Here is a 24,869-nt window from a genome sequence, read left to right as displayed (position 1 = left end):
GTCATTGCACCAACAACTCCATTAATGGCATCAATATCATAAATACTTTTCACAATAATTTTTTTTGTTCTGTGTTTTACATAAACCAGATTTAATTAATTACTGCAGAGAATTCTAAAAATCAAAACTTTTACATTCCTATGGACAATAAAGGAGAAACGTCAACCACCCAAATATCCTCAAATCAAAATAATCAAAACTTTTGAAACAGGAGAATAATAAATTTAAAAAAAAAAAAAAAAAAAAAAAAAAAAAAAAAAAATCTACTTATCTATTATGTAAAGGATTAGGGCCGGTATGGACTTTCCTCTTTTCATCGCCAAAAACAGCATGATCATGATCACCATCTTCATCTTTATGATCTCCTCCTCCAAAGTTGCCGTTGGATTTAACGTCGTCAGCCAGCTTGGAGGCAGACCCAGTTTTGAAGGCTCCATATCTAGCAGACCCATTAGCCGCAGAAGACTTTGACGTCGTTTGTAGCAGTAACAGCAGCAGAAGAAGGATTGAGAAGCAAGCAAACTCTTTTCTCAGACCCATCTGCTTCACGCGCAAGACCCAGATCATGCATGGAAGCTTCCAGCTCAAAAACCCAGGAAGTTAAGGAGCTGACAACTTTCCCACCTGAATCTAAACGAAAAGGGCCACCAAAAGAAGAGAAAACCCGGACGAAAGCTGAAGAATGAAAAAGAGGCCAGGGACTGCTGTTTTTTAAACTAGTTTTTGTGTGTTTTGGACTTTACCGTTTGGTCCGTCCGATTTATCATGGATGGTGTGTGGCCTTGGAGTGTGAGCTCTGAAAATGAGGGTAGTCAATGAAGGGTGAGAGTCAAAACGCATCGGTTTTGGTGCCTCAAGGAAAATAAATTTTGTGCAGAGTGTCTTCTGATTTTCGCAGCCCATTTTAATACCCGGGAAGCCACTATGGACAAGAGTGACAGAAGGAGAGAAAGAGAGCTGTTACGTTGTTTGTAGGGTTAAAATACCTTGGTTTAAAAATTTTATTTTTTATTTTTATCATATGAGGTATTTGTGTTATAAAAAAAAAAAATAATAAATAAAAATGGTACTTTCGTTCATTTTTTTATTCAAAACTAACATTTCTTCATGTCATCCTATACGTGTCGGCGTACCTGTGCAACACCTTTCCTAGAGCCATGGGAGCGTTGACGTGGCTACTATATTTTTTATTATTATTATTTTAAAGACTTAAAAAAAAAAAAAAAAACAAAATTCTGGGCCACCCCTATTTTGGTCGAGCCACTCCCATTTTGGTCAATGGGGTGGCTCAAGGCTAGTTTTGGGGATGGCTCCTTGGGGCCCCAAGGGCCAAAATCGAGGTGGTTCGACCACCTCCGAGGGTCAATATTTTTATTTTTTTTTTATTTTTTTTTCACTTTTGCCCCTGGAGGGTGGTTCGGCCACCCCCATGGGCCAAAGTCCAAAAAAAAAAGAAGAAGAAGGAGAAGAAGAGGTTTTGGCCTATAGGGGTGGCCGAACCACCCCCAAAACTGGCATTGGGGGTCTCAGCCACACCTAGATTTTTTTTTTTTTTTTTTTAGTCCTTAAAATAATATATATAGTAGCCACGTCAGCGCTGACATGACTTTGGAGATAGGTGTTGCACTGGTGCGCTGACACGCGAGGGATAACATGGCAGGACGTTAGTTTTTGACAGAAAAATGAACTGAAGTACCATTTCCATATTTTTTCATAGCACAAGTACCTCCTATGATAAAAATGAAAACCAAATGGACAAAAAATAAAATTTTTAAACCACATGGGACGATAGATATTTAACACTTGTTTGTATTGGTGTTTAGAATGATGCTTGTTTGGGTTGTTCAATTTATCTACTACATGAAGAGAGAAGAGAAAAAAGAGAGAGAGGTTTGGGTCTGTGTCTGAAATCAATCTTAGGTCAGGTGATATAATAAATCATTTTATTGGATTTTTCCTTCGTTTCTCAATTATTAGTAGCGTTTTATGCAAAGTAATGCTATACAATACATTCGCATCCTATTTTTATTTTATTAAAATGATATGGTCTGGTTTATCGGCATTTAAATTGGTCCGTGTTAAAAAATGATAATGATATATACTACAATTCTACAACTCTCATCTCACTTTCCTTTTATTGGGGTGATACTTTCAACTTTAATTACAAAAAGAGTAAAAAATCAAAGACCCGATAGACACTACCATGTTAGTCCAACAAAATAATATAGTAATAGGATAAAGGTTGTAAATTAAATTTGTAATACATATAGCATTTTTTTAATAAGCAGTGTCACATCAACTTAGTGTGACGTAGGGAAATAAGTATATAATATATAGCTTCTTTTTTTTTTTTTTTTGTATGCAAATAGGTGTGTTTTTATGCGACACGAGGGCACCAAATGAGCTTATTGTGAGAGGTTGCCAAGTTAAGGTCCGTTTGGATTTGTGATTTTAAGAAGCGCGATTTAAAATAATGATTTTAAAATGTATGATTTGACAAAATGATTTTTAATAATGCAGTTAAGCATTTGGCAAAACAACAGTTTAGCCTTTAAAATTACAAATTAACCTTTAAAATTTTATATTTTTAAAAATCATTATCTTACTTGGAATTTGAAAAATCAGATTTTTTGTGTTTTCAAACTGCAATTTTTAAAACGCAATTCTTAAATGATTTATATTTTGTGATTTAACTTAAAATTACACTTATTGTCTACAAATCGCAATTTCAAACGCACCCTCAAATAAACCCGTGCATGAGAAGATGAGGAGAAATAAAGACAAATCTATAAATTATATAAGTTTGCTTTTAGGAATGATTTCATTTTTACCAAATATTGTGTTTGTAAAAGGGGCCATTTCCCAATAACCTCATTATTATTATTATTATTATTATTTTTTTTTTTTTTTTTTTTTTGCGACCATCCACAGATTTTTATTCGATTATATTTGGCAAAGATCATCAGGCATTTAAAGAACTTTGGACACCTCACTGATATCAAAGAAGAAGAAGAAAAAACAACCTAATCCATGATACTAATTAATTTACAGCCACCAACAACCACAACAAACAATGCCCATTAGTCATTGCACCAACAGCTCCATTAATGGCATCAATTTCATAAATACTTTTCACAATAATTTTTTTTTGTTCTGTGTTTTCCATAAACCAGATTTAATTAATTAATTACTGCAGAGAATTCTGAAAATGAAAACTTGTATCCGCAATTATGACATTGCTTACATTCCTATGGACAATAAAGGAGAAACGTCGACAACCCAAATATCCTCAAATCAAAATAATCAAAACTTTTGAAACAGGAGAATAATAAATTAAAAAAAAAAAATTATCTACTTATCTATTATGTAAAGGATTCGGGCCAGTATAGACTTTCCTCTTTTCATCGCCAAAAACAGCATGATCATGATCATGATCACCATCTTCATCTTTATGATGATCTCCTCCTCCAAAGTGACCGTTGGATTTAATGTCGTCAGCCAGCTTGGAGGCAGACCCAGTTTTGAAGGCTCCATATCTAGCAGACCCATTAGCCGCTGAAGACGACGTCGACGTTTGTAGCAGTAACAGCAGCAGAAGAAGGATTGAGAAGCAAGCAAACTCTTTTCTCAGACCCATCTGCTTCACGCGCAAGACCCAGATCATGCATGGAAGCTTCCAGCTCAAAAACCCAGGAAGTAAAGGAGCTGAGAACTTTCCCACCTGAATCTAAACGAAAAGGGCCACCAAAAGAAGAGAAACCCCGGACGAAAGCTGAAGAAAGAAAAAGAGGCCAGGGACTGCTTCTTTTTCAACTAGTTTGTGTGTGTTTTGGAGTTTACCGTTTGGTCCGTCCGATGGATGGTGTGTGGCCTTGGAATGTGAGCTCTGAAAATGAGGATAGTCAATGAAGGGTGAGAGTCAAAACGCATCGGTTTTGGTGCCTCATGGAAAATAAATTTTGTGCAGAGAGTGTTTTCTGATTGTCGCAGCCCATTTTAATACCTGGGAAACCTCTATGTACCAGATAGACAGAGAGAGAGAGAGACAGAGTGAGAGCTGTTACGTTGTTTGTATTGGTGTTTAGAATGATGCTTGTTTGGGTTGTTCCATTGACAGAAGAGAGGAGAGAAAAGAGCAGAGAGGTTTGGGTCTGTGTCTGAAATCAATCTTAGGTCAGGGTGATATAATAAATCATTTTATTAGATTTTTCCTTCGTTTATTAATTATTAGTAGTGTTTTATGCAAAGTACTAATATATAATACATTCACATCCTATTTTTATTTTAATAGAATTGATATGGTGGGATTTATCGGCATTTGGATTGGTCCGTGTTAAAAAACAATAATGATATATACTACAAGTCTACAACTCTCATCTCGCTTTCCTTTTATTGGGGGTGATGCTTTCAACTTTAATTAAAAAAAAAGTAAAAAAATCAAATGCCCGATAAATATTGTTTAGATTTGCGATTTCAAAAAGTACGATTTAAAATAACTATTTTAAAATGTATGATTTAAAAAAATGATTTTTAATAATGCAGTTAAGCGTTTGTAAAATAGCAGTTTAACATTTAAAATTATGTATTTTTAAAAAAGCATCATCTTACCTGCAATTTAAAAAATCAATTTTTTTACGTTTTTAAATAACATTTTTTAAAACATAGTTGTCAAATGATTTATGTTATGCAATTTGGCTTAAAATTGCACTTATTATCTACAAAATCACAATTTCAAACGCACGGAAGATGAGGAGAAAGAAAGACAAATCTATAAATTATATAAGTTTGCTTTTAGGAATTATTTTATTCTTACCAAAATATTGGTGTTGTTTGGCAAAGTCAAGGATGGAACATAGTAGTGGACGCTACTGTTTACGTTTTTTTAATTTTATTTTTACATTTTTCAATAACAATCAACATCAAAACATTTTCACTTTTTATATCACATCAATCATTTTTTATTACTGTTCAAAATTCACTACAATATAAAACTTTTTCACTTTTCTATATAAATTCTTTTTACATCATCACTTTTTATTAATTTCAAAATTAACATCACACTACTTTATTCTTTATTTACATTTACCAAATAACATCATAGTGTATATAAAAGTGGCCATTTCCCAAGAACCTCTTTATTTTTGTTTTTTATTTGAAAAAAAAAAGGATTAAATATATTACATCACTTTTGTAAAATCAAAAAGGTCTGTCACGCGCTAGAGACTAGAGAGCTTACTCAGCAAGTGATCGGGGGGTCATGGAATTCAGACTGGAACCAGTAAAACCAGTCATGATTGATCCAGCTCTTAAATGTTGATGACACTTTGGTCCAATGACACCAAGACCCCATTTTTTTCATTAAAAAAAAAAAAAAAAATCATCAAAGTCTCTCATTCACAATTAAACATTTTAGTAGAATGATGACGTGACAGTAAAAATTAGTAAAATTTTATAAAAAAAAAAAAAATCAATAAGCAATTTTTACTTCTAACGTTAAACAATATGAAAATTAATCAATAAGCAAGATATGGGTGCGCCTCAAACATCCAATTCTCTTATATTTTGTGACAGTTAGAGTGCGATTCAAATTGCGCATAACGATGTATTTCACAAGCGCACTAAACATATTGAGATCCACTGTCATTTTATGCGTCATCATCTCTTACAAGGAATTCTCCACCTTTGTCCTATTACTTCTGTTGATCAGTTAGCTTATATGTGTTCACCAAAGCACATCCACCTGAACGTTTATGTGATCTTGTTTCTAAACTCAAGTTGCTTTCAACATTACCACCGTGAGTTTAAAGGAAATGTTAGAATATATTCTAAATATACTCTCGCATTTATCATATATGTATGTCTGACTTACCGTATTTGATTTATTCTGTACATTAATTATATATTTTATATTTTTTAATCTAGGTCAATTTATGTTTTTTTTTATAATTCTATTTAGGTTTACTTGTAAGTTAACTTATTCAACTATAAATAAGCCCTTTTTGTACACGATATAAGACACGTAAAAATATAATATTCTATTCAAAATCCTCCTGTAATTTTAACCGGCAAGATACCCATATCATTTTTATTTTTAAAAAAGATAAAGAAAGAAAACAAAAAGGTTGAAAGATTTGGACATTGATTCAGCTCCATGTTAATGAAGAGCAAATAAGGTGCAATGGGTCAAACATGTTGCAGTTTGACAGGTGGGCCATGGAGAGGTAGGAGTGATGTGTTTAATTTTCTTGGGGGAAATGATGTTGTCCTCAATTCACTTTCTATAATGACAAGGAAAAGCTGATTACATGAGAGTCACCCATGGGTGATTGGTTTTAGCACCTCCCCCTCCCTCCCAAAGACCCTCCAACCTCAAATACTTGCTTCTTGCTTAATTATTTTGTATTCCTTTAAAATATCATGATTTTGTTTTTTTTTTTTTACAGTTTAGCATCTTCCCAAAGCTGCAACTTCAAAGGCATGAAGATCTCAAAACAATCAATGGAGACAGGATTAACTTTTGCCAGTTGTAAAGTTAACAACAACTCTTAGCTGCAAATTATGATTAAGAATCCAATTACACAAGCTTAAACATATATGATTTGCCATCGTTGAAAAAACTACACGAGATCTTCTGTAGTTTTTTTTTTTACAGTACACAAACATTCTAAGTCGAAAGGAATTTGATTTATTAAATTAACATGTCTTTAAAATATGTAATTTTTAAGTGTATTTTTAGTAAACCGTTAAAAGAGAATTACATGCTCTAAGACAAATATCAATTTAATAGAATAAATTAAAATAATTTCTTTCCACTCAATTTAATAATTAAAAGATTAATTTGTTCAACAATCGTCCATATTTTGATTTCCTACATAATTCACTTTTATGTTTATTTCATCATTTCGGAATAGAATCCTCTCTATATCACAAGTGAAATAGATCATCTAACAACGTATATGGTGCTTATACTATTACATCATTTAAATTTTTAAATAATATAACACTTTATTTATTATTATATGCTATAAAATTTAATTTCAACTGTAATGGCTCGTTTGGGTATGCGATTTTTTTATATTATATTCAAATTTGTAAATATTGAAATAATTTGTTTTTTAAAATTATATTTGGATGATTTAAAAAACTTAAAACAAAATTAAAAAAGTTAGATTAAATCTTACTAGAATTTAAATTCTAAAAAACAATTCAAATATATTTTTAAAAAATAATAAAAAGTAATTATTATCCAAACATGCCCTAAAATAGTTTGGGTTAGACTGATAAATACGCGAACAGGCGTAACTTTATATATATATATATATTTAGGTGGCGTAGCTTTACTATTAAATGTGTGTTGGCTGCTTCCTTGTTTTCTGGGCGCGTGTCGAGGAAATGCTTTATTGACTTTCGTGACGGGGCATTCTTTCTTTCTTTTATCATTTTCTCAACAATTATTTCTTAATTTCCATTTGGAACCAAGGCAAAAATCATGGCAGAGGATTTTTTTTTTTTTTTTTAATGAATAAAAGATAGAAAATGGGGCATCCTTTGTCATTTCTCAACAATTATTTATTAATTTTTTTTCAATTCTTTTTTATGAATAAAAGAAAATGGGGAATTCTTTGTCATTTCCCAACAATTATTTATTAATTTCCATTTGGAAGCAAGCAAGGCAAAAATCCTTGGAGAGGAATTTCTTTTTCTTTTTCTTTTCTTTTTTAATGAATAAAAGATAGAAAATGCGGCATTCTTTGTCATTTCCCAACAATTATTTCTTAATTTCCATTTGGAAGCAAGCAAGGCAAAAATGGTGGCAGAGGGATTTTTGGTTTGCTCCAAAAGTGGAAATTAAGAAAAGACAAAGCAAGCAAGTCAAAGAAGCCTCCGTTTTTTTCTCGACACGGACATATAAACATGGAAGCAGGCAGGACATATATATAATTCATAGTAATCTTCTTATGTTTCTTTCTTTCTTTCTTTTTACTTATTTATTTTTGGTATATTTAAAACAAATCAAAATAATAATAAAATGATAATAATTTGGTCACTCTTATGGTCTTTTTGTATTATCACTACTGTTAGTTGATATTTGACGCTAGGCATTGTAGCTTTTTAAATGGTCAAGATTTAATTTTAAGTGTTTTATTAAAAACAGATAAAAAAATAAAGTTAAATCTTGACCATTAAAAAAATTACAGTAATTTTTTTTTTTACAGTACTTAAGCCAAATCCAATCAATTTGCAGTCCTCCTAATAGTAATACCCACACAAATCTTTAATGCTGCATTTGGTGCCCAGGGAGGAGCATGTGCTTTTGAAGTTAATAGAAGATTCTTTCTAGTTTCCTTTATCTAAATAACTATTAGCTTTGATGATCATACATCTCCTATGAATGTTACAGATTGCTCTGTTTTCGCATATTTTCCTCCTCCTCCTTTTTTTTTTTTTTTTAACAAATTTCAAATATTATTAGAATTCTCAGTTGAAACCTGTGCTTAAAGAGAAAGAGCATCTTGCTCCTTACAAACAATATAAAAAATACAAGGTGGAATTTCTTCCATTCAGATTGTATCTATGATATTGGTTACCGTTGCTTTTGCTCGAAAATGAGCGGCTGAATTTGCCTCTCACCTCTCATGACGCACCTTGTAAGATCGGAGAGAGCACAGTTCTTCCTTTATGCCGTCTATGAAGTGCCCAAAACAACTCAATGAAGGAATGGGGGAATTGATCTCCTTCACAATTTGTAGGGCATCACCTTCTAAGACAATATCAAAAAAGTCCAATCTCCTTGCAAAACAACACGACCTGAAGGGTTGCCCATGCCTCCGCCACAACCGGATCAACAAAGAGAAAATGAGGGGAACTTCGCACAGCCACAACAAATCCATTGCTATCCCGAGTAATAATCCCATCACTAATACAACCCTGGTTTTTATCAATCGCAGCATTCCAATTAACTTTGACTGTGCCAGACTGAGGTGCTTGCCAAGAGATTGTCGGACTGTTCTGATGGGGCTCCATTCCCTCAGCGTCTATGGTGTTGACCCTTCGAAACTCCTCTAATGAAACCTTAGATTCTCGTAGGACTAAACTGGGGTGCTTGAATTCCCCACCATTAGGGGCGGAGCCAGCATTTAGACTTTGGGGGGGCAAATTGTAAAAAAAAAAAAAAAAAAAAAAAAAAAAAAAAAAAAAAAAAAAAAGGGTAAAATTTATTATTATTATTATTATTATTTTTTGAAAAAGCTTGGGGCTTGGGGGGGCCATAGACCCCCCCAGCTCTACTTAGCTACGCCCCTGCCCACCATACACTATCGCATTTCTACGAAACCATATATTATGCGCCACACCAGCTATCAATTCTATTTTCGTCTATGCTGCATCTCCCCTTCAAAACATCCAACAAATAACTGAAATCGTTTTTCATAACACCAGCTTTTGTATACTAATCGGGCCACATCCCCACACATCTATGGCCGAAATGCAATTCCAAAGAATATGAACTACCGTATTCTTTTCTTGGGCACAAATAAGGCATATGGGATCCATCACTATTTTCTTGTAGAACAGGTTCTCTTTTGTTGGGAGCAGGTTATGGCAAGCTCTCCACAAGAATATTTTGGTTGCGTTGGATACTTGAGATTCCAAACTGTTTTCCATAGACTTGAGACAACTTGTTTGATGGAGCTCTCACCCCTTGCATTATTATACATCTCTTCTGCCATATAGTATGCACTTCTAACTGAGAACATCCCATTTGTTGTACACCTCCATATCATTTGATCCTTTGGCTCAAGGGACTCAAGAGAATGTTGCAAATAGTCCTTGCTTCGTCCTCCAAAAAATCCTCTAAAAGTAAGGAAATGTTCCATTGCTTCGTAGTTGGTCCGATAAGAGCACTAACACATGCATCCTTCGGAAGGAAAGTTCGTGTGGATTGGACTTGGTAGGTGGAAGGAGTTGGCATCCAACGATTTCCCCATATCTTAATATCTTTCCCATTACCTACCCGCCATACCAGCTCGTGATGAACCACCTATTTGGCATACTGCATACTGCGTCATGCAAACAAAGGCTTTCGCCTTGTACTAGCCTCCATAACAGAATCCCTGTAGTATTTAGCTTTGTAAACTCTCACCACCAATGAGTTTGGGTTGGTCAACAGTCTCCAAATTTGTTTGGATAGAAGAGTTTTGTTGAAAACTCCCAAATCTCTAAAACCTATCCCACCTTGATTCTTAGATAGTCTCAACCTCTCCCAACTCATCTAATGAATCTTAAAAATGTTGTCTTGGTGCCCCCACCAGAATTTCTACATCATCCCATTGATCTCCTTACACAAAGACGGAGAGGAAGGAAGAAGGAACAGCTCATATTTCCCTTCTAGTTGTTCACCATACACAGACTCAGAATTCATATCACATTTGACCACATCTCTTAAAAAAAAAAAAAAAAAAAAAAAAAAAAAAAAAAAAAAAAAAAAAAAAAGAAGAAGAAGAAAGAAAGAAAGAAAAAGAAAAAGAAAAAGGAAGAAGAATCAAGCTCATATTTTACACATTGTTCTACTCCTACATACTCCCATGCTGATTGTTTCAATATAGGAGTATACATGTGTGCGAATATTAATCGTCTGCATCCGCTATTTGCATGTGGATAGCAATTTTAGGGTATGCTGTTATTAGCCGCATATGCATTCCTTATATATATATATATATATTACTCTTGTAATCTCACTTGAACCTCTCAAAAGCCAAACACTTGTAATGTTTCATTCCAGTGTTTCTAAGTCTAAGCTTGTAACCGCTAGTTGCATTCTGGCCTAAGTTCATTTGTAAGTTTTCATTCAAGTTATTTTGAATCTAAGCATTACTTTTAAGTTCTTCATGATCTTTGAATACTCTCTTATTTTGTATTCAGATTTTGATATGAAAGTTATTATGCACATTACTATGTTCCTCTATGCTCACCATCTCACAAAAAGGGAGGTAAATAAGTCTAAAAATCTTGAGATAAGTTTAAGCAACACGCTTAAAAGATTTGATAAACCAAAAGAACAAATCACAATAAAAGATTTGCAACTTGAAGTTAATCAAATTAAGTCTGAGATTAAAACACTTAAGGAAGAAAATCAAGAGTTAAACCAGGATGTTAATCTCTTGAAAATCGAGCACAAGCTTAAGTCAGCCGCTAGCAGTCCTAATGATAGCGAAGCCGAGTCCGAACCTAAGCTTGAAGACATGCCTCCATTTGAAGAAAAAAGTCTAAGTCTAATCAACCGAATCCATATTAAAAAATGGTATTCCAAGGTTAGGATTAAGATCCAAGATTTTGAGCTATCTGTAGTTGTATTAATTGATACAGGTGAATATCTGAACTTTATACAAGAAAGACTGGTTCCTACGAAGTATTACAGTAAGTCAAAAGAAACTTTGCGTTCTGCTAATGGAAGCAAGATGCAAATTACTTTTGAAATAAGTAAAGCCCATGTGTGTCAAGACAATGTTTGCTTCAAAACATCATTTGTCTTGGTTAAGAATATGACTGACAAAGTCATATTAGGTCTACCTTTCATTACTCTGTTGTATCCTTTTACAATAGACCAAGATGGTTTAATTACCTATCCCATGGATGAAAAGGTTAAGTTCAAATTTGTGGCTAAGCCAGAATAAGTCAGTTGAATGCTTTCAAAAGCAATTCAATCTCTAAGACTATTAACCTAATCAAGTCAAAGACTCAACAGATAGAGTTTTTACAAGAAGAGATTAAGGTTAAAAGAATTGAAGAACAATTAAGTCAAAAGACCCTTCAACAAAGAATCCAACTCTTTGAGGATAGGATCAAAAGTGAAGTTTGTTCTGATGTCCCTACTGCCTTTTGGCATAGGAAGAAGCACACCGTAAGCCTTCCTTATATCAAAGACTTTGATGAAGGAAGAATCACCACTAAGGCTAGACTCATTCAGATGAGCCAAGAAGTCACGGAATTTTGCCAAAACGGAATAGAAGATCTATTACGTAAAGGCATAATCCGTAAGAGTAAGTCACCCTAAACTTGGCTTACCACACTTATAACAACTATCTTTGTTGTTCTTAGATCTTTTAAACCTTTTCTTAGGTTTCTTCTTTTCCTTCTTATAGAAATCATTCGGCTCAAAGCTTATTTTCTTGAATCTTTTAAACCGTTTTTATGCTTTCTATATTCTTCATGCTTACGAGACTTCTTATGTTTCTTAGATGGTGCTACCGAAGGCAGACCATACTGCTCACAGAAATTACCCATTTCATATTTAGCCTTTTTCTTATCCTTATTGGCTTGGTTCGATATTTTCATATCGATACACATCTTAAGACCTTCATTTTGGATAGCACTTATGATATTCCCGTAAGTGAGATTATCATACTCTATCACATTGTTCTCATTAACTAAAACTTCTTTGATCTTATGGGCAAAGAGGTGCGGCAAACCGTTTATGAACTTTTCTTTCCAAAACGGTTGGTTGCTATCATCTCTTAGCATGACTCTAGAGAGGAATATATCTTTGTACCATCTAAAGTCGCTTAGGGTTGGACATCTAAGGTTACTTAGTTGGTCATGGACTCTAGATGCAAGGTGACTTGGCGTGCCAATAAAATGTTCTACAATAGTATAGAACAAAGTGTTGACAGCATCAGAATCTCCTAATCCAATTTTTTCATTGAATATAAGAATTCCTTCGTCATTGGTTTTGACAGCACTTCTTATGCTAGCTCTTGACTCATTGGTGATATGCTTTTCCCACCAGGATTGAAGGGTTCCTGTGAAACCCGCAACTAAGAGGTCAACAACCTCTGGTTGGCTTAAATCATGGTTCATAACATAACTGCTAGAAACCATGGTCATATGCGTTAACTTATCAAGGATTTGCTGCTCTGCTAAATCATCGATATTCCACTCGTATAGTTTATCAACAGAAACTGCAAATTGACTTTGGAAACTTCTTTCCTCAAATTGGATATCCGGAGGGGTAGGTTTGGGATACCAATTCTTGGTGAAGCTAGTTGGTGAAAACTTAGGCTTGTGGATCATATTCAGCTCTAGAGCTGAAAGGGCTTTTTTAACTTTTCTGATGTTTTCATCTGAATCAGATTCTGAAGAGGACTCTGTCTCTGATGAATTCTCAGAAGACTCAGGGATCTTAATAACAGACATAGTGTTGGAATTACTGAGCTGTTCTTGTTTGGTCTTGACCAAATCCTTAAGTATTTCCTCTATTTTTTCAACAAAGGGCTTACTCTTGTCAACCTTTAAACTAGTTTCTTGTTTTAGTTCTGGAAACTTGATTATTGGTTTCTCTTGCTTAAAAGGCTTATGTTTCTCTTTTGGAAGAGGCTTATTATCGATATATATATACACACTTAATAGGTTTACCAAAACGCTGTCATTTTGGATTAAGTGTAAGTTATGTTTACATTGATTTGGTAGGTTGTGTTGATTTCTCGTGTAACACTTGAGCAATATATATATATATATACTTAATAGGTTTACCAAAACGCTGTCATTCTGGATTAAGTGTAAGTTATGTTTACATTGATTTGGTTGGTTGTGTTAATTTCTCGTGTAACACTAGAGCAAAAATGCAAAAGTAATAAGAAAGCAATATATTTTCAATAAATTAGAACTTAAAAAAAATTAAAACAAGCCCAAAACACTAAAAGTAGGCCTAAATTATTTTTAAAATTGTTTAAAATATGCCTTAATAGAGACTCAAAGAAGGCCTAAAAGAATAAATAGGCCCAAAATACCCATTACATAACATGCGGATAACGGATAATAACAACATTTAATAACCGCGCGTAAAAACATAATGCGAATGTGGATATCTAGAAGTGATATCCTTATTTTGCAGATGCGACCGCGAATATTGCAAATAACCAAGGACGGCTGAATGGCTAGGCAAATTAGTCAATCGCCTAGCCCCCAATTAAATAAGAGACAAAAATTTCTTACAAACCACTTTGTAGGAAATTTCGTACAATCCACATATAAGAGTAACATGTGTCATTTAAACATGTGAGAAGCACATGTTTTTTCTATTAATGCTATTAAAATAGTATGTGAGAAGCACATTCTATTAAACCAACATGTGTTTTTCACATTTAATAGAATGTGCTTCTCACATACTAAAGGACACATGTGAGTTAATCTTACATATGAGTTGTATGAAATTTCTTACAAACCGGTTTATAGGAAATTTCTGTCCTTAAGTAAAAAAATAATATTATGACAAAAAAGTTAGTCAGTGCTCTTCAATTAAGACTTCAATTACTGTAAAAAAAAATAAATACAAAGAATTGAATTCCAAAATATTAAGGAGGAAAAGAAACAAAAATGGAATGTTACATTAATTGTACCCCTAGAACAATTACTAAACTCATAATTTTACATGAACTTAAAACTAAGACTAAGTTGTTCATTAAAATAATTTTTAGAATGAAATAAATTAAATTCTACATAAAAAGAATAATATGTAGCTCAACACAAAATATGATATCTGTTGAAATTAAATGTCTCATAACATAGATGAATTTTGCAAGTTTAGCGCGCTCGTCCATTGCTTGTTCGTTAGCGCAACGGAAAAAATTAAATATTTTAATATGAAAAAGGCCTACCTAAATTTGTCGCTTTAGGCCTCAGAATCTATTGAGCCGGCTTTGAAATAACCGCATCCAAATGTACAACCCATAGGCTTCACCAAACATAGACTCAAAATCCAGATCAAATTTGACCACATCAACAAGGAAAGAATGAAGCTCATATTTGACATCCTTTAAAAGGAAATAACAATTCCCATATGTAAGATATTTGTAATCATTGTAATCACATGACTTATGGGATCTCGATTATCATGTATGTGTATATATCTTTGCCCGACTGGAAATATCAATGCACAGAAAGAAATCTTCCTTTGATTACAAACTCTTTGTATAATGACTACTCAAATTAAAGGCCATGAATATGTTGTTTAGCACTCATAAGCATGTAAGTTGTAATCCTGTTCTCTGCCTACAGAACATGTTGCTTGGCCCGTATGCATATGATAGAGATTTTAGGGTGTGAGAGAAGAAGGCCACCCAATTACATAACATAATGAAAGGGGTGGAGCCTGCCTTTTCATCATGTGTTTGCGCGCACCCACCACTCCTCTCAAAGTTTGAGGATGGAGCTCTGAGAAAATGTCTAACTTTGACTGAAAACGAGCAAGAAAAGTTTCAGACAAGGTGGTTATGAGTACACAAGGCTATTATTGAGGCTGAGAAAAAATGAATTGGTGGGCAAGCAAAAGAAGCAATTAGTCTCTCTCTCTCTTTTTTGTTTTGCTTTTTTGTTTTCCTTTTTTCACCAGTCAAAGTCATGCTGCTCTACCATCATTGGGATCTCAACTACTTCCATGAACTGTGACACCATTGAGAGAGATTTTTACCCTACTCATGAGGACCGAGTTAATTTCAACTTTTAGGTGAGTTTTAGATATAATTAGAGACACATTTAAAAGACCTTCCTTCATATTGGTCCCCATGTAATAATGGGGCTTGTTGAATCCTACTCAACTTGTAGTTCCTTGTTTTCAAAATCACTTGATTAGAGTTAATATTGTTTGAAAATTGATTTCAAGGATTGATTTGATAGATTATTAGGAGCAAGGTTTTAAAGTAATAGATATCAAGGATTGATTTGATATATTTTTTTAGAAATGCTATTTAGTAGAAGTTATACGACTGCTATGCAACCTTGAGCCTTTGATTTTTCTTTTTACACTCCCTTACTGATTTAAAGACAAATTTTCATTGCCACGTTATTCCAGTTATATGATAGTCGTATAACAGTATGCTAAATAGCATTACTGATATTTGCTTTATCAGGCTTTTTCAATTATTGGTTTCTAGCTAGGTCACATCCTCGATCACATGTAACAAAAGGTTAGATTAAGATGAAACTTTGAAAAGGTTAAGGGGGATTAGTGCAGCTACTGCAACCTTAATCTCAGTTATTTTGCTTTCCCCCCTCTCTCACCCCTTGAGGCCTCTTAGTAACTAAGAAGCACATAGTTTATGAAGGCAGGATAAAAGCACAAGGAGGCAAGACTCAGGCTTGGGTTTCATATACCATTTCTATGGAGAAATTCAAACGATTCAACACACAAAAAAGGAGGAAATTAGTAAATATGCTCTCCCAATGCTTGGGATTCAAATCCTGCTAGACTCATGCTCAACACAAACCATAACTCAAGCTGATATGAATACCTAATTTATGGTAGTATAGTCTCTGTTTTCAAGTGATTTAAGTGGCAACAAGAAAAGGAGGGGAAAAGAGTATAGATTATAGATATAACTTTCTATTCATTACAGTTTGTAATTTCTGCTTGAGATTAGCAGATCTTGGAAAATAAAGATTCTTTGTTTCCAAAATAATAATTACTGGATCCATGGATTTGGGTTTCGTTTATTCCTAATATGGGGTAGTATACATGAAGTAATGCCCTGCAAGACTGAGATCTCCTTTTTGCCTTGCTTGAAATATATTATATCTAAATTTATCTACCAGCAATTTCTTATATCTTAGAGGCATCAGCTGTCACTCGGCCCAATGCGACCGCAGTCTTTGAACCAGACGGGCGACCCAAATGCTTGCTGATGAAATCCCCAGCCAACATGAGCTTCCCCAAATCCACATTTGTTTTTACACCAAGACCATTAAGCATGTACACAACATCCTCAGTGGGTACGTTCCCTGAAGCTCCTTTAGCATATGGACACCCACCTAAACCGGCAACGGATGAATCCACTGTGCTAATCCCCATCTGTTGAGAGACAAATCATAAGTTCATTAAATAAATTATCAGATTTGAAACAATAAGAGCCTGGCTTTGAGCATAAAAAGGCCCCTTTTTTTATTTTTACTTATCAATTAAAACATGCTATGTCACAATCACTTTAGACAATTCATTCCCTGACAGCAATTGGTCTCACATGAACAGCTGCAAGGGATAGTTACAAAAGGGTTGTAAAAAAGGAATTCTGTCCTGAAGAAGTGATCAAAGGTTCATTTCTTCAGCTCAAAACCTCATGCAAGATCCGACTAATACAGGTTTCTAACTGCTTCGTCAGTAACATTGCACAAGTTATTGTCAACAAGGGTTCGCTGTCAGATATGCATCAAGCATGATTAGGTTCTGCTTGTTTAATGGCTTACTTGGAGGGAAACAAGAATGTTTGGAAGAGATTGTCCGTAAGTGTCATGGAAGTGAACGGCAAGCCTTTCAACAGGAACAACAGCCATTACAGTTTCCAGCATTGGAACAACAGTCCCTATACCAAAGAAAACAGAAAAGAGGAATTAACAACAGATAACCACAAGACCAAAATTTAGGAACATATACATATCCCACGATAAAAAATAGAGAAATTTTGGTTGAATTCCCTGGATTTTCGTGCGATTTAAATTTACTCCCTGAATTTTTGAAACCGACAATTCACTACTTACGTTTTTTCTGTTTTTCAAATCACTCTTGTTGAAAACTGATTATGTAGTATTAACCGCGTTAATGCCACAATCAATTTGTCACTTTACCAGGCCATGTAAGCGTCACGTGTTAAAAAAATAATTTTTTATTACGTTTTAAGGGAAAAAAAAAAAAAAAAAAAAACTAAGTGGGGTGAGGGTGGGTGGCCTTAACACCCTCCTAGGTGAGGGGGTGGTGGCCAGCCACTCCAAAAATCCACCTGGAGGGTGAGTTTGAAGCAGGATTTTGTGTTGGACCTTCCAAATTTGTGTAATCTACATTGAACTAAATTGTCCGCAGACAGTAGACAATCGCGAAAGAATGCAAATAACTGTAAGCATACAGACTGACTTCCTAAATATAGGCAGAATTTAGAAAAAATTTAGAAAATATATGTTGAACACACTGAAACTCACTAGCTTTAGAGAACAAATCCTCTTCTGTAAAAATTCGTTAAAGTTTCAAAAATCTCTTGGTAAAAGAATTATCAAGTCAGATGAACATTAAAAAAGGTTTTCAATGTTTAGGTGGGATAAAAAGCATTATACCATGGTGTTTCGGCTTATGGACACAGACCCATAATGTGCAAGCCGATAAAAGCCATTAATTTTATGGGTAATTTTGCCATCACAATCTCAGTTATCATCAACCAAGAACAACCTGATAGGACAAACTTCATGCCAAACATTAGCCTAAAAGTAACTGAAAATCTTCATAGCACCGCAGAATGAAAGGCACTCAACCTAAGAAAAAGGGCCAAGATATGACAAAAACCCATCTTTTCTCAAAGAAGTAAATATAGGCAACAAAATTTGAAATGTTAAAGAAGCCCAAAATATAGCATAAATAAGATTTTGACAAGGGAATAAAATTATCAAATTCTTATAATCAGATAAGTGATTGTTGATACATCTGGACATGCAAAAGGTCTGTCCAATGTAAGGAAGCTGCAGGGGCAAACCACCTCTGTAGAAACACTTTTGATTTAGAAGAGAAGTCCATCAAAACATTTACCTGGTGTACCAACTCCAATTGTGTCACCAAGGGAAATTTCAAAGCAACCCATGTCATACAGTTCCTTTGCCACGTATGCGACTTTTGAAGGAGAAATGGCTCCTTCCACCGGACAGCCAACTACGCACGACACATACCTATCAAAGTTCAATTCCAACTCATTCATCTCAGAGCCACATAACTGTTTATTTTCAATAGAAGCATATTAACACGTGAAGTCCAACTAAAAGAATAATGATGTCAACTGTGATAGTATATAGAAACCATAGTTTGAAACCTCCATGTAGTGTCTTCTTTTATTCACTAAACCAACAGAGAACTCCTAAAGCCAATAATTTTCCATACCCTACCCTAGGCAAAATGATGCATATATGTTATACTGGGTATCCATCATATAAAAAGATCCTTTCAAAGGGAAACATTGTAAGACCGTAAATGAAGCAACCTACAGTAAATTGAAATAGAAATTAATCCTTTTCCTTTCATTGAACAATGCACTTTGACCAAGAGGCTTATTCGACACAGATCACAAACACACTCTTGTCATGTCGTGTCCAGCATGGTTACACCACAAATTACACATTTTCAAGTTTCCATGTACATCAGATGCTACCTATGGGTTGAAAGAACACATCAGAGCCATTGATACAGGTCCCTGTTAACACACAACAGGTCACTCTGGGCTATTAGTTGCGCAATCGTAGCCATTGCCTTATTTTTCCAGGTCATTATATACATCAAGGGCCTGGAATGTGAAATAATGTGCCCAACAATTGTATAAAGAGAACAATTTTGTAATGTGGTAATAGAACCACTGAAAGTCACAACAGAAAAGAAAACATTAATAAAGGAACAAGTTGTAGTGATAATCAAAGAGCTGCAGAGAAATAAACAAATAGCTTCTATGATAATATCTCCTCAATTGGAGATTTCTCATAGAACAGAAACAAATCCTGGCAGAAGGTAATTCAGCACTATGTACCAGTCATTGGCAACATAAATAACTAACTCGTGCTAGCTGTGGCTTATAAATGGAAAGATTGGGAGGCAACGGGTGAAGAATATTCACGAGTGCACACACACAGAGAGATAAATGGAAACAGAAAATAAGACATACCCTCGCACAGGAATTGAGAGCTTTTTAGCAGCATGAGTAACAGCACGATAACGAGCGAGACTCTCTTCAATGCTACAATTGATGTTTGACTTTGAAAATGACTCAGAAGCTGATGCAAAAACTGCAACTTCCTTAGTACCAGCTGCAACAGCTGCTTCAAAGCCCTGGAAGAAGCAAATGAAGCAGTTCAGAGGATCCCCATCAAAATATTATACCATTACTGGAACTCCTGTGGTTTGACCAGATTACCCACTTTTAAGTTAGGTGTCAGAACAGGCAATCTAGCACCCTGCAAATTACAAACTGCTTCCATTACGTCCTTTGCATCTGCCAGCTGAAAAGGTAATGGAATAATATTAAAATAGGATGCCTTCAATTACAACCGGAGTAAGTTTATTATATTCAATAATAAAATAACTATGCCATCAACTGAATCACAGAGAGAGAGAGAGAGAGAGATTTAAGAAACAATAGTCACTAAGAGTCATAAATTCATTACAAATGGAAGATGCTTGACAAAAAAATTAAACATTGAACATGTACAAACATTCCTTAAAAGAACAAGAAATAGTCCGCAAACCATAAGTATCAACCGTTGTGTCAAACTAAAAATCTGAGATGCAAGAAATATAATCTAAACAAATATATCGAGATATCATATATCAAGTCCCAAGCAGATGGATATCCTGATTATTTTGTAACACTGAATGCATCCAAAAGTTTTTCAGAAAAATTCAGTGCAGGACCATACAATTGAAATTAAATAATACAGGGCATTCTTGAAAATACAGCTGGTTAGAAAGGATTTACAATACTCTTTCATTGTACATCCTTATTCTCCAGCGGGAAAGAAATAGGAAAATTTTCCATTAGAAGATAGATTATTGAGCAGAGCAAGAAATGCTAATCGTTTTATTGAGCAGAGCAAGAAATGCTAATCTCAAACACAAAATTAGAGAGAGGCTTGCACTGATCGAGCTTGTGGAAAGGAATTTGATGTGGATGGGATCTATTTTCAGGTTTCCTCAAGTAGATGGTAGGGGATGATTCTCATGTTTAGTTCTGGCATGATTAGTGGTGGGGATTCTCCTAAATTATCCATTATTATTCTTTTGTTCATTTTGATGTTTCTAACTTATTAATACAGAATCTAGCCAGAGTATGATTCATGTGTCTCCCATATGCATTACACTTGGGGAAGAACTGCACCACAAAACGTTAAAGAGCATAGTGGCCGAAAAATTCACTAAAACATAAAAATAAATAAATAAATCACTTGAAAGTGTTACATAAACAAATACAGGGTATGAACTTCTCAAAACTCGACTCTAGAGACACTAGAATTTGGAAAGTTTGAATCCTAAGATATTTTTAACAATTGAACAAAAAAAATACCCTTAAAATACAGCACGGTTTCAAGTAGAAAATTATACACAGCACATCGAATAGGGATGATTCTTTTAAGATAGTTCTAAGTTGAATCTCCAGTAGTTTGCATCATCAGTACTCAGGGAATGCTGCTAAAAGCTATTATCCAATGATATGTAATTTCCAGTTGGTTTTTCCTTTTCATTTTCTGCAGCTTTACATAAATCATATTTTGGGGAACAAAATCATTATAAGAATCCCTAGTGATGGTATATTGATTAGGGATTTTATGGAAATTGGTTGCAATTAGTGTTCCAACAAAAATCAAACTTATAAAGCTTTAGTACAATAAAATATAATTAAAGTTACAGTGTCAACTTGAAATAGTAAGCCATGTTACCTGAGGAACCCATTTAGGAGACACAAAACTTGTAGCCTCAACAACGGACAATCCAGAAGATACTAATCTATGAATCAATTCAATCTTTACAGCAGTAGGTACAATATTCTTCTCATTCTGTAACCCATCTCTTGGACCAACTTCTACTATCTTTACAAATTTCGGTATACCTCTTAAAAACTGCATTAACCAATTAAATATCAGAGAGAGAACAGTGCAAATGAGTTAGAGACAAGCCAACAAATTGTGAAATGGATTTTTGTGTACCAAGACAAATACGACAAGAAGAGAAAAAAAAAAAAAAAAACTGAAGTTATGGAGCCGTGGGATAAATACCACACCATGAGAAAATAACAAATTTATTATTTCAAGAAAGAGAATTCTACATATCCAACAAAATATTATTACAGCAATCACTTGTAGACAGATTACAGACACAAAAAGTTCTATTTCGTGAATCAAATCACCTTATTTGTCACCTCCCATATGTCTTGTTCATTGCACTTAGAGCTGTATTGACGGTCTGGAATGTACCGTGAATCACAACCATTTCCAAAGGCCAAGGTACTTCGGCCTAAGCTCAAAGACCTTCTCTTGAGGGAATCACCTTGGCATATGTCTCTTGTATGTCTTCTCCATGGGAATGCCTCCCATGAATACTCTTCATAATCTTCACTGTAAATGGATAGAGATTGAGGGTGTGAAATTAATAGATTGAAATTGGCAATTTAAACTAAAGTAATTTTTACATTAATAAAATAGCCAGCTGATGAATCTGACAATTAGACTCCGTATTGGAGGTACAATAAAGGCAAGAAACAATTAGTAGAAATTATTGCACAAAAATATTGTTTTGATCCACATCTAGAAAATGAAAGTTCTGTGATCTTGTCCTTTTTTCCTTCTTAAATGTTTATAAGGCGCATTTCAGTTGTCGGCCAAAGAGAAAAACTAAAAGAAAAAAGGCAAGTGCAGGCGCTTCTTCTTTTCCATTTAGATATGGAAGTGTATAATAGAAGAACATGAACTACATAAAAGACTTATTTTAAGCCAGAAGGTAGATGATAAAGAAAGCGGCTCACTTTACAATTATTTTATAAGAAAGAACTGCATCTTTTCATTGATAAAGAATTCAAAAAACATTAAAGAAAAGATGAGATTGAATAAAAACCAACAAAACTGAAGCCTATTCCACGAGGATTAACACAATTTCTCGATCTAGCTAGGCTTTGCTAACAAAATTATTTAAAAAAAGGTATATACCACCAAACACGTGCAACTATGAATAGGAGAAAACATACAAAATTTTAAACAAAAAGAAAAAAGAAATGAATAAGAAAAGGGCATTGTATGACACACATTGTACAACAAAGATGGTTTAACCATTGTAAGGACAAAATAGTGAAAATATATGAAATCTTACTCACTTGCAACTGTTGGATGAACTGCAAGTCCTTCCATCAATCCAGCAGTTCCCCATTCCCATATCATCTACTCTTGGCCGGCAAGCACCAGACGAGAACCTCTGAATGCTATCAATAGTACTCATGCTTGGCAACTTGTCTAAACCAAGTGGTTCCTCCAAACTCGACATGATTGAAGTAGAAGTAAACAGAAAAACTGGAATGAATGCACGACACAAGTTCTCTGCAAGGAAAACAGACACAAGACCTCAGCTGGCTAGCACAGATCAGCAGCAGACCATGAACAATTGGCTCACATTAACGAACGATCATTCAAATTTAATCTAAAAATTCAAGATCCTGGTCTAGTATGAGAAAAAATAATTGAAAATGATTGTTAGTCATGAACTCAATCATGAATGCATGTCTACCTCTTTAAGAAAACTCCAGCACATTATCAAGAATACATATATTTATTCATTTCAATTTAGATTCATCAAGCACAAGTAAAAGGATTCAACATTTAAACATCCTACGGAATAACAGTGGAAACTAAATATAAGCAATACTCTCATGTCTTAGCAGAAAGAAGTACAAGAAGACATGTCAACCCAGGAGATGATTATCAAACCAGCAAAAGCACTGAAAATCAGTAGCGTCGAAACTACTGATTATGGAAAATGCATTAGCAAAATTTCTACATAAAGAAATTCAGTAACACAGGCTATGGTTAATGTGTAAGCAGAAGCCACAGGCTGAAAATATATGATATTGATTTAAGTCAATGATGGGAAATGTTATAAATCAGAAATTGTAAATGGGTGTTTGCAAAACTTCAAAATGTCAAAGAAATCAGAACAGAGAAACACATATTCAACTAGCTTTCTGTGACGTCGGGTTCAACAACATAACATACGAGCAGTTCAGGCTACTATAATTTTGTCACTTACAAAATTAGAACAAAAAAAAATAATAATAAAGGAAACCAAATTCTCTCTTTGAAAGCAATACATTGAAGAAAACCTGAGCAAGAACTCACAACAAAAAGGAAAACGTCAACTCAGCTCCAAAACAATGGCATTCAAACTATTCAATTAAAATTCAAACAAGACCACGCAAAACCCCTCTGTTTGAGCAAAATAAAAGAAAACCCCAAAACTCCCAATTTTCACAGAAAAATAAATCCTCAACTCAACCAAGATTCCTTTTTTCCTTTAATTTCCTCCACTTTCTGGGCAACCAAACAGAGCATATCAAGAATCAGAGAAAACCCAGATAGAGAACAGATAAACGGACCTGAAAAACCTAGGGAAGGCTGGGGAATAGAGACCCTAGAATTTTGGATTTTTGAAAATTAAAATTTGGGGTTCGTAGTTTAGGAGATTCTTTTCTCTTTTTTTGTATATTCTATTAGAGAATTTGGTTTAGGTGGGGGTTGAAGAGAAGGTAAGGCGAACGTGGCGTTATTTGAAACCCAAGCCCAAGCCGCGTTTGGTTGGTGGAATGGAAGATTTTATTTATTTTATTTATTAGGTTATTTATTGTGTTCGCGTGTGAATAAAATTTTCTTGGCATGAATTGCATCGCCCCCATCAAGGGGCATGGGGGAATTTGGAGGGAAGGAGGTGGTAGGTAGTTTTCAGTTGGAAGTTGGCCATTGTCCTCATGCTTGGCCATTTATTATTTTTTTAATGCTGGGCCATTTATGTGGTTCAGACAGTTGCATCTATGAGAAATGTTTAACATCTCAACATTTTTTTTAAGAATTTGATTACAACCTCTGACATTGTTATACATTTCTTAAAATGATAGATTTCATGAGATTGTGACACTTCAGGTTGGAACAAAATTTTTTAAAAAAATATTTGTATGTTTAACCTTCTTTATCTCTAGACCAAGGAAAGCCATGGCCCAATATTGGCCTCAATTAGTTTTCAAATTTTCTTTTAAAGTTATATATATATATATATATATATATAGAGAGAGAGAGAGAGAGAGAGAGAGAGAGAGAGAGTTTTAGGCTTA

General features: G+C 34.3%; 1 protein-coding gene across 1 annotated transcript; it reads right to left on the bottom strand.

Moving 5' to 3' along the window:
* Nucleotides 1-16,339: 16,339 nt before the first annotated feature.
* On the bottom strand, nt 16,340-24,330 carry LOC133878089 (hydroxymethylglutaryl-CoA lyase, mitochondrial). The gene is made up of 9 exons (XM_062316585.1): nt 24,141-24,330; nt 22,869-23,088; nt 21,909-22,116; nt 21,442-21,621; nt 19,927-20,007; nt 19,674-19,837; nt 18,557-18,693; nt 17,233-17,348; nt 16,340-16,840 (listed from the first exon to the last, which is right to left on the bottom strand). Exons 2-9 carry the CDS (start codon nt 23,033-23,035, stop codon nt 16,592-16,594), a joined length of 1,302 nt encoding a protein of 433 aa, XP_062172569.1. The 5' UTR covers nt 23,036-23,088; nt 24,141-24,330; the 3' UTR covers nt 16,340-16,591.
* Between the last annotated feature and the right edge of the window lie 539 nt (nt 24,331-24,869).

The sequence above is a fragment of the Alnus glutinosa genome, chromosome 9 (genome assembly GCF_958979055.1).
Source record: "Alnus glutinosa chromosome 9, dhAlnGlut1.1, whole genome shotgun sequence".
NCBI lineage: Eukaryota > Viridiplantae > Streptophyta > Magnoliopsida > Fagales > Betulaceae > Alnus > Alnus glutinosa.
Note: the sequence above shows the minus strand (reverse complement) of the source record. Positions and strands in the feature narration are given on the sequence as shown.

What these genes read in the sequence shown, in the direction of transcription:
- LOC133878089 (XM_062316585.1), bottom strand. Translation starts at nt 23,035, where the DNA reads ATGTCGAGTTTGGAGGAACCACTTGGTTTAGACAAGTTGCCAAGCATG. An exon ending in AGTTCATCCAACAGTTGCAA is followed by an intron (nt 22,117 to 22,868) that starts GTGAGTAAGATT and finishes ATCCATTTACAG; the next exon opens with TGAAGATTATGAAGAGTATT. An exon ending in AATTGGAGTTGGTACACCAG is followed by an intron (nt 17,349 to 18,556) that starts GTAAATGTTTTG and finishes TCTTTGGTATAG; the next exon opens with GGACTGTTGTTCCAATGCTG.